The sequence below is a fragment of the Buteo buteo genome, chromosome 15 (assembly GCF_964188355.1).
Source record: "Buteo buteo chromosome 15, bButBut1.hap1.1, whole genome shotgun sequence".
In the NCBI taxonomy this organism is placed as follows: Eukaryota; Metazoa; Chordata; class Aves; order Accipitriformes; family Accipitridae; genus Buteo; species Buteo buteo.
In genome coordinates, this window is record NC_134185.1 from 12,175,056 (window position 1) to 12,189,189 (window position 14,134).

The following is a 14,134-nucleotide window of genomic DNA, read 5'->3' on the forward strand; positions in this document are numbered from 1 at the left end:
TTACATTATCAGTGAACAGTACACGTGGCAATCAAATGAGCTGACCAAGGTTATATTAATGTAAACATAGCACACAACATGGCAACAAGATTTATTTCAGCATAACAAAGTTGCATGCCTTTTGCTCACTGGAAGTTCAGAAAATCAGATGCAAGTTCCAACCCCCTCCAACACTCGAAAACCAAAACCCGAGACACTGTTACAAGCTTCCTGAAGATCTGCCACAACCTGTCTACAAAAGGCAAGGGTACTCAGGTACAAGAGCTGGGCAGGACAAAGAGCTGGGTGAGGGCAGTGCTAGAGGTGAGGTGGGTGACACTGTAATCAAATCCAAGGTGGGAAGCACGGGGAGGGTGAGGTCTCAGTTCAGCAAGGCTCAGCCTCTACTACTTCATCACATCAAGAGACAGCATTTCGTGCACATGAAGATGACTGCAGGATCATCAGTGAAACAAATTCATATTTAAGTGATATGGGTTGTGCGTGACAGTATCTTCCTCAAGTGGATAGCAACCATTTCATTCTACCAATTTGCAGTTCTTCTGTTTGAAAAAGAAAGTACATAATAAACAAATGAATAAAGGAACCCGAAACAGCTGGCATAAAGCTAGAGATCTGCTAACCTTTCAAGTTGACTTATCTGATCTGGAAAAAAAAAGGAATAAAACAACCTGACAGCTTTTACTACTTCAGCAAGTGCTTTCTACTTTCTTTTTTTTTTTAATGGCTGCTATTATTTTTTTTTCTTCACCTTAAGTAAGATTTAGAGGTCTATGCAGCAGAAATACAGAAAAAGTAGCAACTTTTTCCCATGGCTCTGCTGACCAAGACAGCATAATTAAGGATGCAATTTACTTATCGAATTCAGGTTTTCCAATGAATTAGTAAAACTCTTATAAAAAAGAGTTTCTCTGGGGTGAAAGGGTTTATAACTACTCAACCCACTTGAGGTATTAGTAAAATACAAGTCATCTTCATTTCATTACTTGTTTGTCTATTAGCGATGCTAAAATATTAGACAGCAATATTAGAAAAATAAAAAAATTGAAACCGCACAAACAATTTGAGACAAGCATCAAGGCCCTTCAATTAGATGATGCATATGTCACGGATGACATTTTGGGAAAGTCTTTTTAAATCCAGCTGGCTTTGGTTTTTCCCCCTCCCCTCAATACCCGACCATGGAGCCAAGAGTGCCTGACCATGGCTGGTAACCGCTGAGCAACTTCAGAGCTCACAGTGCACAGTGTCACCTGCTCAACCACCACCAGTCCCCGCAGCCACCCAAAGCACCTGGGAACCCGTTCACCCAGACTGCCTGTATTCGCATTCAAAAGAAAATCCTGTTTACTAATGGTAAGTTTAAATTTCACATAAGGGGAAAAATAACAGTGAATCCCACTCAGTTAGTAGTTCAACTGCACAGTGACTGGATCACACAATAAAAAAAAAAAGAGGATTAAATTTGTGTAAAGTACGTAGGATTTCTCGTAAGATGACAACACTCGATGAGCTTTGACATTTTAAGTCAAAAAATCACTTTAAGTGATGTGGTCACTAAAGCATGCACGAAAACACATTTAAAGCAAAGAGTCATTGCAGACTGGAGAGTTATGAAATACTTCTACTACAGCTCTTTAATATGGAGAATGGTATTCTTTTAAGTAGTGCTGTACTCACTAGAGAATGGTTTATTAAATCTAAACATACAGAGACTCCAACGGGTTCACAGCAACCTGCACAGTGTCACTAGGTAACTGTGTGTCACCTACTCTATCATGGATGTGATTTTCCTGGACAGCTTAGAACCTGTGAATGATCATTAGTGATCATCAGTGATCATTAGTGAATTAAAAAACAGTAAAAGGGGGACAAAAGGGGCTTGAGACAAAAGTACTCTGAAACATAAATTACAATCCTTTTGCAGAATAGAGTGTCAAATGGTATCTACTCTGGAAATAAACCCATGTTACCACAATTCCAAGTGAGCCCCACATTACTAATGCTCTTCTCCTCTACCTCGGCATTCCTCGTGTTTATTCATTTTGCCCCCACCTTTCTTAACCCTTCTGAGTTCACACCTGTCTTTAAATAGATTTTTTAGTTCCCGTATATATTTCTGTACGTCATTTCACAAAAACGTGGCTGTATTTTCATAAAAATTTGCATAGCAGTTTATAGTCACTTGATTTTAAATCAGGACGACATTTAAAGTTTCACTAGGACCAAGATACCTAATCTTTATTCATAAAAACCCCACACGTTCCAGTCACATCCAAACAAAACAAAATCCCTGGAAGACAGATGAAACTTTCAGTTGGGTGTGTCCTTAAAGCACTGATGAGGAGAACATACTACGTAATCTGTTTCTTTAAAACTCTTTTCCTAAGCATTCCCTACTGCCTCTGTCTATGATGGGACAGTGGACTACACAAATCTTTGCTCTGACAACTCAGCAACAGCACTGTGTAGAAACAGGCATACAGGCAACAGACCATGCAAAGATTTCCAGATTTTTCAGTCTTCTGGAACTAGAAAGCCTGCAGCAGAAGCAACCCATAATGCTAACAATCCTTCCCATACTGCCAGCAACCACCTTATCAAACTTATATTCTCCGGTGCTAGAGGAATGAACAAAATGAAGAAGAGTTAAAACTTCAGTCTCAGGTCAACAGCATCACCAATTTAAAGTCATCTCTACCGAAATCTACTATAGTTTCAAGTTGATTTTAAACATCATAATCCACGGAATGCTGTTTCGCGATACTAGAGAAACTCTCTGTCTAAATAAAAGCAAATGGAGACAATGAAGTCGTTCATCATTCACTGCTTCTGTGATGTTCTCCACTGCTGATCTTGCATAACAAGACAAAACAACTGTTCTTACAAAACCAAAATGTGCGATTGCAGAACTATAACAACTGTCTAGGGCAGCCATAGGTTCCAAAACGGCTTTTATTTTAAAATTTGGTTTGACAGTTCCTTTGACTTCTGCTACAAAACAAATGGAAGCACTGTTTGCCAAGAGACAGGCCAGCTGCTTTACATCTTCAGGATCTCAGATACATCCTTTCCCAAGACCCACAAGCCTCCTGTACTCATATAAAGTGTTGACAACTGTAAAAAAAAGAATACTTTTAATTAGACTATTCTCTCTTTCCTCCCACCCTCAGAAACGACAGACCTTTAGTCCCCATTTCCCTCAGAGCAGCAGGAAGTACAGTACTCCTCCCGTAGTTAAAATTCGAAAGAATTGTTCAGTCAACACAAAGGGAGATAAAACTTATCAAATGTAAGGTGCTTCTTGAACACACAAATATTAAACAATGTCTTCAGCTTTAATAAATTTTTAACATCCATTCAACTTTTCTATTTTTTAAAAATTCTATCTTTATTTCATACATGGAAGATAATAAGCAGCACGGTACCTACTGCCTATTTTCTTTTAACTGTTTTTAATTAACAAAGAACTGACGCATGCTTGTTGACAAGGAACACTTCTTACTGGTAAAAAGTATGGAGCGGAGAAAGAAATATAATTTGTAGGAAAAACAGTAAATGTATTGAAGATGACAGCTAAGAGGATCACAATCTCTGCACACTGTGTTCCCTGTGTGTTCAAGATCCAAAAGCACTGTCCCTGTGCAGCAAATGCAGGACACACACACCATGCCTCCCTCCACATGCTCTCCCCAGTCCTCCAGTGCCCTCGCTAATCAAATTCTAGATGAAAAACAAAAAAACCCACCCAAAACAAAATAAAAGCACTGTTGTTTGTGGGCTCTATGTGAGTCACTGTAAGTAGCTGTTCATAATTCTTCAAGTGTGTCTGTGCTAATACCCGCTCAGAAGACTGGTAACATCCTACATGAAAGAGGGAGACTGTCACTACAAAAATAGTGACTACAAGATTTGGTGTCTGATCTTGCAGCAGGCTAAGGGTCACAGCTCTCGGAAAAAAAAGTAAAGAGATTATTCCAAGTAGCTGCCTTATAAATTTCAGAAAATAGGGATGTTCCTGAAGCATGAAGAGGATGAAGTCTGTGCTTTAGTCAGCTGAGCTTTAATATTGATGGGAGAGGTTTATCAGCCATATGGTAGCAGGCTGATATACATTGACTAATCTATTTTGAAATCCTAAGACAGAAAATAGCTTGCCCTTTTACAAGTGCCAAAAATAGACACAAAAATATGAAGCAACAGCTTAAAAGGCTTTGCCTTATTGAAGCAATACAAAGAATCCTGAAGTGTGGAGTGTGAATTTTGTTTCCTTCCAAAATTAATGGTCTTTCAGGGAAGGAATAAAAAAACCCACACTCATAGATAGTGTGAGGAGACAGCTTCAGGTGAATGCCCCCATACCTTCTTGCCCTTATAGAAGGTAACTAACCAACAGGAGCCAGCAGCAGCTTAGCACAGCACCCTCACCAAGCCCAGACCTGCAGTGGCCACGATGTGTACCTACAGTCAACCAAGAGCTGCCAGAGCACCAGCTGCACTGCCTCTCATCGACAGAGACACAGCGTGCGGGGGAACAACTTGTTCTGTGCTGTGGAGAGTTACCATCTTTTAGATACGTTGGGATGGACTAACATTAGCTGCAGAAACTGGGATAAGGAAGAAGATGAATATATTGAATAGGAGCAATTAGCAGCAGGACAAAGCTGTGCAGCAATATTGCTCTTTATGTGGTCTATTTGAAAGCACACAAAAAGAAAGGCACTAGAGAGCCTAACTGATCCTCATTCATCAGTCTGGTTTAGCACACCTAGTCACAGAAAAGGGATCCATGTAGTCATGTATAACCATAGAAGAACTTCAGCTCCTGTCATAGCTCTACAGCAGAATATGCCTTAAAAGGAAAATCAATAGAAGCACAAGTTTCTTTTAACAAAATTTTCATATTTAAAATGTGTCTTCCTCTACAACATTTTGGATAAAGTCTACTATAATCATTAAAATAACTTATACTAAAACTCTAAGTAGTATTTGCTCTTTTTGAAACTAGTGAGCAGATGGAAGTCACCATCTGCAACCAGAGTTTGCGCAAGTCCAAAAGCAGATTTCAACAGGAGAAGCCTCTTGTGCAAGTACAAAACTATTACTTTTTTTTCCCCCTCTGTCTCAAGAGAGCACATTCCAAATCCTTAAAGCTGACCAGGACCTAAAGGTTAGCAGCCTGGTTCTTCCTCTATTCAAGTCAGAGCAACTAGAACAATGGGCACAAGGACAGCTACTAGTTCTAAAGCCTTAGAGGGCTTGGTTACCAAAATAATCCCTTCAGTCCACAGATGACACAATCATTTGAAACAGGAAACACGGTGGATTTGGTTTTATGTATTTCAATGCATTTACATTAATTAAAGCCACTCTAATATTACAACACTCTACATTTCCATTTTAAGCCTTAGCTGACTAGCAAGTGTAAGATACCATCATCATTAAACTGCACATGTAACTGCAACAAGATAAGAATTTGTAAAACATATACAAAAATATTAAATAATTGCATATGCTTATCTACCTGATTAGCAAGAAAAGTTCCAGACTAAAAGCAATGGCTATACATAATTACAGTGAACTCATTTTAATGGACAGCTACTGTTGAAGAAACAGTATTTATTTAAATCTTTCTTGGTATTTATTCAATACCTTTTTGACCATCTTTTTTAATGGAAGATTTCAGGCATATTAAGTGACTATTGAAATGAGTGTCTTAAATCATGTTATAGAGATTTAAAAAGTGATTTAAATCTTTCATAGACTTTCAGCGTCCATATGGAAAGAAATAATTTAATACACTAATATGCTATAGAGCATGTTTAATTTGGGGAAGCAATCCTGACCCACTGTATGAATCATTCACCTTTGCCAAGTAAGGTTCATTTTGCTATGGAACAGCACAAGTGCTCAAAATCAATTCCAGTAAAAGTAATTTGCTCTTGAAAACAAGGGGGACTAGTAACAACAGAGGGGAAGAACATTTCTAAATTAAACCACAAATATTTGCCCTCTCCACCCGGATCCCAGGAGCACGTCATGGAGCACACCAACACTATTTCCAATGACGTGGCAAACCGTAATTAGTGAGCATGTTCACGTGGCCTTGTAAATTCACATATGCAACATATCCAGCATATCTCCCTTAAAAAAAAAAAAAAAGTCTTCCTTCCTGATATTTTAAACTATAACAATTACATCATTTGCTTTGTGATCTTTCTTCTCTTTCAGTTATGCAACATGGGTGCGAGGGCAAGGGACATAATTTAGCAACAGATACATCATCCACATGAGGCATGTTTTGTAAATAAGCCTGCCATTTACCTTTGTAAGGTACAAGTCATCACAATGTTAAGTTTCTCCCCACCTCCCATGCTGGTAATTGGACAGTATAAGTAAGGAATAAAGCCACTATTCATCATAATAATATGAAGCGGAGAATAGGGGAAGGCAGAGGTAGGACTGCAACCGACACACAAACCTAACTAGCCCTTACAAGCTGCAGAAAAGGTTTTGCTTTAGCAGCAACAGGCCTCCTGCTGCCCATGCAGCTCCCAGGGGGTGAAGGCCAGCACAGCTGGTGAGGAGCCACTGCTCCAACACAGGGCTGCGGGAGGGACCCCACCTGTCCTCAGTTTCCCTTCCTAGGGAGCAAAACCTTCCCTTCCAGCGTCGCCTCTCAAGACATCTCCTACATCTCTTGAGGCATCCCTCTCGCTTCAAGGATTCAAAAGAAAGGAGTTGTAAGGCATGAGTTTTAACACGGAATCCCATGAACAAACACACACGCATGTAAATACGGCGCGCACATTAACGCTTCTGTAAAACAAACTCACGCCACACAGACTAAGCTACCGTTGGCAGTCTGTCCCCTCACACGCACCCACCTGGAAAGGAGACAGTACCCAGGGGAACAGGGAACAGCCACCTGACAAAAAGTTCAAAGGTACGCTTCCACGAACCGGCAAAAAAGCGTGTGCATTCCCCCCCTCCCCGGGTATCCAGGGTGTTCTAAACCGAATTACAGCTCGGAGGGACTTTTCACGGCCACGGCACTGGGAAGCCGAAGCGACCCAGCCGGCCTCCGCCTGAAGGCCTCCCCGGCGCGCAGCTGACCCCCCCCCGCGGGCACCGCCGCGGCCCGGCGCCTCCGTCCCTCCTCCCCGCCGCGGCCTCGGCCGGGCCCCTGCACCTGTCCCGCCGCGCCCCCGGGAGCCGATCGCCGGTCGCCGCGCCCCGCCAGCGGCCCCCCGGCCCGCCGCCAACGGCGGCAGCCCCGCGGAGGGCACACCCGCCCGGCCGTCCCCCGCGGAAGGCGGCGGCCCGGGGTGCCTGCAAGGCAAGGGACGGCCGCGCACCCCCGCGCCCGGCCGCGGCCTGCAGGCGAGGCCGGCGGCCGCCTCCCTGGGCCCGGCGGGGCCTCGCCGCGCCGCCTACCCGGGCTCTTGAGGTTGTAGCGGGCCTCCATGGCAGCGGGCACCGCTCGCCGCGTCTCCGGCAGCGGGGGCCGCGGCAGGGGTCGGAGGAGGAGGAGAAAGGCCGGGCCCGGCCCAGCCCGCCTCGCCTCGGGAAACTCCCCCGACGTGGCAAGCGGCGGCCCCGCCGTGACCGCGGAGGGAGGCACCTGCCGCGGCGTCCCCGCCCCGGGAGCTTCGCCGTCCCCGCCCCGCGGCCTGGCCCGGCCTGGCCCCGCGGGGTGGCCCACGGCAGGGCCCGCCTAGGCCGGCACCGGAGCGGGCCGCGCAGCCCGCGGCGGCCCCCGGCGAAGCTTCCCTCCTACGGCTGCGTTGCACAAAAGCCCGCCCTTCTCTGTCGTAGCGTGGAAGCGGCAGCCGGTTTCCAGCAGCGATGGCTGACCCCCGGGCCCCACGGCAGAACGGCAGGCGGGGGGGGGGGGGAGGTGGGGCCGCCGCCATCATCACCGGGCCGCCGTTCCGCCGCGGTGGCTGCAGCAGTGAAAATGGCCCCCGCCGCGTCTCGGCCTTGAACCGCAGGGGTCGTGGGGGGAGTCCCTCACGGTACGACTCGACTGGTTTGAAAGTGGGGGGGCTTCGAAAAGGGGCTGCCTTTTCTGGAGCCTCTAAGGACCCTGCGGACCCGCCGACAGCCCCCCCAGAAGACTCAGCCCTACTCTAAGACTTAGTAGCGTCCTGTTTGTTGGTTTTCAGGATCACGAAAGGCTGAAACGGTGTCAGACAACAATGATTGTTCGTCTAGGCAAGAATTAATCAGCAAGAGCTTGACGTGGTATGGAGATCACCTTTTCCGTGCCGCAATGCCAGAGGAACATTTGTTTGCGCCTACAACTTCGGTTTCTCTGCTGCCTGGTTACAGCCACAGTGCACCTGGGATAGCACCGCTAAGGAAATACATACATTAAAGTGGGCATAAGCTCAGCAGTCTCAGTTTCCCTTTAATTCAGTACAAGTCATAAAGAAACATGTCTAAGATTTTATGTGCTTGTCTTCAGCAGCATAAGCTTGAAACCCTTGTCTCTAACTCATGACCTGTCCCTAATTTCATCTATGTTACTTTTATATTCTTCCTAATCATCTTTAAAAAAATAGTTGATGTTTTGATGTCTTAGTTCTCTTTCCTTCTTTGATTGAACAGCAATGGAAAACAGTTGTAAACAAAAACTTTTGAGTAGGTATATTTTTTTCACCTTCTCATGTTCTCAGTATGGCAAACCAAGGCATTACTTTTCCCTTTCCTGCTCTGTTGCACAGTGATGTTGTGGTAACAGCAATAAATAAATAAAGCAGCTTTACTCCACCTTCACAAGTAGCTGAACTTTCAAAGGGGCAAAGTGATCTTCCTTTTTACAGGACAAAGCACTACGAATAATGTAAAGCATCAATAATGTATATAGCAGAAAGGAAAGGATGGCATCAGACCTTGAGGTTCCCTCTTACACCACAAGCACCCCAGGGTACGTTTAATGGGCAACAACTCTTGATGACATCTCAGCTTTTCTGGCTAGCATCGGCTGATCTGACTGCTCGAGATGGTGAGCTGCAGGCACTGGGTGTCATGTTTGCAAACTATTTTGGTCATTTTTAGCAGGTATGTCCCATCTTTCCTCATTTGCCGGGCCTTCTTGCTGTGCAGCGGGAGAAGGGCTCTGGGACCATCTGTGACTAAATCTTGCCCTTCCCCAAAGTAGGAAAGCAGTATCTTGCATACGGAAATCTGGATTTTCATGTAAGAAGTTCTGAGATATATTTTGATAGAACACAATTTTAAAAATGATATTATAATGTGAATAATGGCATGAATTGAGAAGTGATAGTTATTATGAACTAGTTAAGGGTAATATGGAATTCAGCTTTCCCTTCTGGGCTCTGGCCTTTGACCCCGGCCACGCTTACAGCATCATTTTATATAGTTCAAGGAAGAAGAACCTGTAGTTAACATGAAACTTGGGCTTTTAGCTAAAAAAAGAAAAACACTGTCACTGTAACTACATGACAGCTAAACACTACTGAAAAATAAGCTGAGCAGACTTCAATTTTAAGTAACAGAAATTCACTCATAGGACATATACATTTTCCGCATTTAAGTAAGCTACGTTGTGGCCTGGCTGGGTGCTGGGGTAATCGCCACGTCAAATTATGCAGAGCTGGCAGTACCAGAGCGCTTTCATTTTCAGCTGTATTATTAGTTAAAAGAGCTGCAGGAGGTGAATGCTGCCAGATTCCTGTGAAGCAGTCAGGGTACGGGTAGAAATCTGGAGATTAATTCCCAGCCCACATGTCAGCAGCTGCTTGGAGCAGACGAGGAGCAGGTGCTGCAGAGCTCTTGCACAGTCAGTGTTGCCAGTCCGGAGCGGCAGCCTCCCTCCTATTCCTGCCTCTGGTCAAAAATGCCCTTTGGATTTGTGTTTTCGTCTGCTTTTTGTTTAGACTTTTGCATGGATAAGCCATTTTGTGCTAGGACTTGTGGTTTTTTAAAATCAAATGCCAAATATAGTAGCAAAATTGCCGTCAAATCCTACACGCTGGCAGCACTTCATGTAGCTTGTGTATCCTGTCATATGATCTAGCTTGGTGAAAAAATAAACATGCTCAGCTGAAGCATATAGAAACTGAAAGTTTGCCTGAACACTGCTGCAACAAAGATTTTGTTATTTAATATCACACTGAATCCTTGCAGAAAGATTTTGCACAACTTCACCAAATCGGTTGCAAGATAGCAAGGATCATCAGTTTTGACAACTCAAAATATTAAAAATTGTGTGGCTTTAGTAAATGTTTTACATTGAAGTAAGGCTTCAGTATGACCAAAAAAAAAAAATCACTAATAATTTCTTTTTTTTTTTTTTTAATTTCTAGTTTCCAAGAAGATGTTTTTGCTCATGTTTCTATGTACTTTTCTGCAGTTGTGGTATACTGATTTTTTTTTTTCTTTTGGATGAAAACAGGCTCTGATACAGCCACCTAGCTTCAGAGCAAAGGAGCATATAGGCCACTCTGTTGCAAAAAATGTAACAAAGTTAATGACAATCATGAGGTCTGATAAAATGCACATTACAACATTAATGACAATCATAAGGTTTGATAAAATGCATAATTCTTCAATTGCAGCCATTTCCTCTGTGAAAGAAAGGCCAAATCAGAGTAAATATATGGGCAGAATTCCACTGGACAATTGCAGCCTATGGATATACATTTCTGAGCTGATTACCAGAGGCTTACTTTATAGCTAATGGAGAGAACCAGGAGCTTTTACAGCAGAGTTCATCTTGCCTGGAACAGATGTTAGCTGTAGATCCAACAAATCGTGCTTTGAAAGTTCCTGGATTTCTCTGTTAGCTGCAAAGGGGTATCAGGCCAAGTCACCTATGTTCTAGACTGTCCTAGTGAGGTATTTTCACATGTATGTGTAGCCGCCTCTGATACATATAGCTCTCTATATCTGACACAAACGTATCATGCATTTCCCCTCAGTTTAAAAGAATTACAAATATCTCAGTCGATAGAGCCTCTTATTTTTAACAAAAAGACTCCTGATGAACTGACTTTAAAGGTCCAAGAGGGGAGAGAGCTCAGCAGGTAGGAATGAGTTCAGCAGGAGGAGTTGGGGGATGGACTCCAGCAGGAGCCCCTGAAGAGGGAGTTACTCCCGAAACCTCCCCTTTCTCTTGGAGGCAGGACTCCTGTGTGACACAGGGGCTGTTGTTGCACTTGGGTCTGATGCACCAGTGTATATTCTTGCAGATCTCAGGGAATTAAGCTAGGTAATGGGACACTGAACTATTATTTATTTCTCTGTGCAGGTCATATAATTGTGTGATGTAAGGTACATTTCAACAGTGTATTCCTTATGTTAAGTGATTACTTGAAGTCAGTTCAGAGTGGGGTTTGTATGCTTTGTAGGCTGTCTCATAAACTCAGCTACAAATAATTTCTTCTAGAGAAGGTTTGAGATCACAAAAACTCATGAAAATACAATAGTTCTTTGTATGAAGCATTCACACCCTGCTTTCACCAATTCACAAAATGTAGAGCAGTTTGCTTCATTTAGAGTGCTACCCTTTCAATACAGACAGTTGGCTGCAGAAATAAACTCTAATGGAATTAAGGAATCTACTATTAATATGCCTATATTATCAGCGGGAACAGATATGACTCACTTGGAAGAGAAATCATTATTATGCTCATTGGTGACTAATACAGTCTGAGCTTTTAAAATCCTTTATGTGACTTCAGACCTGGTAGATCTGGATTCAACAAGTGCACCTCCTCCTCACGGATAAAAACAAGCACGGCATTGTGTAACCAATGCCCTGTAGCAATTGCACAGATGCATGGTGCTTCTCAAGAAAGCGATTACTGTCTTTTCTTCAAGCTTAGTTCTAAAGCAACCATCTCACAAAACGGGTGGCTTTGCCAGCTGACGTTTAATTAGTGTTATTTCAGAAATGGAAGAAAGAGAATGAGGGAAGAAGTTACCATATTGCTCTAACTGCCCAAGCGAGCAAGTGCCTGATCTGGACCACCAGCGCAGAGTTTGTGGAACATCTTGCAGTAGTCCACACTATGTCAAGTCAAAATAAAGGTACTTATTTTTCACTTCCCCCCCGCCCCAAAGAATGGGAAGAGTCACGCCAGTCACTTGACTCACTCCCCTCTGGCATCATCGTTGTAATAATTCAGATGGTTTCCTGGTTCAGAAGAAATGCACAAAGGCACAAGTCAAAGCTGAAGCTGCTCTCCGAGTAACAGCTGCTCATGACTCTGGACTTCCCTGATCTAGTTACTCTATCTTTAGCAACGACAGACAATGACAGAAATTTTCTTTACCGTGCGAATTGCAGAGCGAGCTAGATAGATGGAGAGTAGTTATGAACGACTCTGATTAAAAATTATTTTGCTCCTGTGCCACTATTTAGGGAGAAAATACCAGACATAGCCTTTGACTCATGCAGCCAGTTTTTCACGATTCTCCCTCTTCAGAGCTTCAGGCCCCAGATTTTCTTTTTGTCACTTTTACCTTATGTGAGTTGCTCCCCATGTCCCTTCACTTTAACTTACTCCCATAAGCTTCCTTCTGGGAAGGGAGCATCTGTCTTCACAATTACACAGCAGCCAGAGGGAAAGCAGTCAGGATTACACCTGTTAGACTGCCATCAGTCTTCCCACCCTATCCATTCCAAAAAAGTTACTCACGACTCTAATGTGAACTTGCATGTACCTGCTTGCGTACAGCTGCTTGTGTACAGCTGCTTGCATACAGCTCCTACTGACTCAGCAATGGGAATAAAGGATTTACGAGCAGGCTCTTAATTTAAAGCTCCTCAAAAAGTGTTTTACAATTGGTGTAAGGATGATTAAAGCTTACTGTGTCATTAACCAAGCTATATTGAGTTATCAGTCGTCTCTACCAGCCCTCTGTAGGTATCTGGGACACCCAGGAGTTTCTCACGTGGTTAGTGGAAATCTAGGACTTGATTCAATTGCACACACATAAGCAACTGATGCCATATGAGGGATCCCAAGGTATGCCATATGGAGCAGGAAGGTATGATATGGGATACTGGTGCTGTTCTGAACGAAGCAGTAGCTGAAGGCCAGGCGGAGTGCCTAGAGCACCTCCAGTGACACGAAGGACCTACGCGGGCAACTGGACTAAACCCCTAATCGCAACAGCCAAGAGAGCCCAGAGAGCGGCTCCGCTGACCCAACACGTCTACCTGCTGGCAAACTGCCGACTGCGTGAACTCCATCGCCACCCCCTGCCAGCAAGGACCCCCTCTGCCGGTTCAGCTGCCTGGGCTCTGCAGCCCCGCAGCCTTGGTTCGGCACGCTCGGCAGATCGCTTCGCCGTGAGAAAGGGCTGCACAGCAGAGCCAGGCCAGGTAAGGCAGAACCAGAGATGGAGGCAGGGCTGTTGAGATGAGGCCCAGGAGAAAAACACCGATGTGAAAAGGTGTAAAATACTGCGGGGAAAAAGCGGAGAGTCAGAAGATGGCAGTTTGGTGACACTGGCCAGTGAAGTCTCATCTGGTGTCTTGCAGGGGGAGGTGAGCGTGTTAATGATTAGTCTAGTAGCTTGCTAGTCATAGCTACCTGTATTAACCAAAAAATTATTACTTTACGCTCTCAAACTGCGTGTACCTGCTTGCAGGGTTTTTTTGCAGATGGTGAAAGGTGTCTAGCAAAGTGATTCACGGCGGTGCAGACTGGCAGGTGATGCAGGCTGCAGAGGAATTTTGTTATTCCGAAAGAGAAATAACAAAAGCTGAAAACAATTGCGTAGTCTGGTGGTGTCATAACTATTCAAATTAGATATTTATAGCTTGGATTTTATGGGGGCTATTAGTGGTAGCAATATAGAAGGGAATGAACTTCTCCCATCCTGGGGAACTTCTAAGGATGCACCCAGTTCATGGGAGCGGGAAGCTTTCATGGGAGCCAGCGCACTGAGAAAAGCTGGAAAGGCATTTATAATCTGTCAACAGAACACTAAATTTAAAGCCAATACTCAAGTTTCTGCATCATGGGCTTTATGAAGAATTGCAGAACTTGGAATGACGACTGCTGCTTTATAGATAGAATATATGGAACTGAAATATGAAATGAAATTGCTGAAGGAACAGGACCAGAAACAGTGCTGAGCAAGGGGAACAGGA

The 14,134-nt window shown here is 44.0% G+C and overlaps 1 protein-coding gene across 4 annotated transcripts in view; it reads right to left on the reverse strand.

Annotated features, from left to right (window-relative positions):
- The window catches only part of UBE2J1 (ubiquitin conjugating enzyme E2 J1), a 47,302-nt gene that overhangs the window by 27,464 nt on the left and 5,704 nt on the right, over nucleotides 1-14,134 (reverse strand). For 2 of the 4 annotated variants that reach the window (XM_075046606.1, XM_075046603.1), the window contains exon 1: nucleotides 7,438-7,605. The exons of 1 other annotated variant lie outside the window; for it this stretch is intronic. In XM_075046606.1, coding sequence (XP_074902707.1) covers nucleotides 7,438-7,468 — 31 coding nt within the window. In that variant the 5' untranslated portion in view covers nucleotides 7,469-7,605. Of the gene's footprint in view, nucleotides 1-6,887; nucleotides 6,907-7,437; nucleotides 7,606-14,134 lie in introns of those variants that run through there. One more of the 4 variants, XM_075046605.1, reaches the window with a different exon arrangement.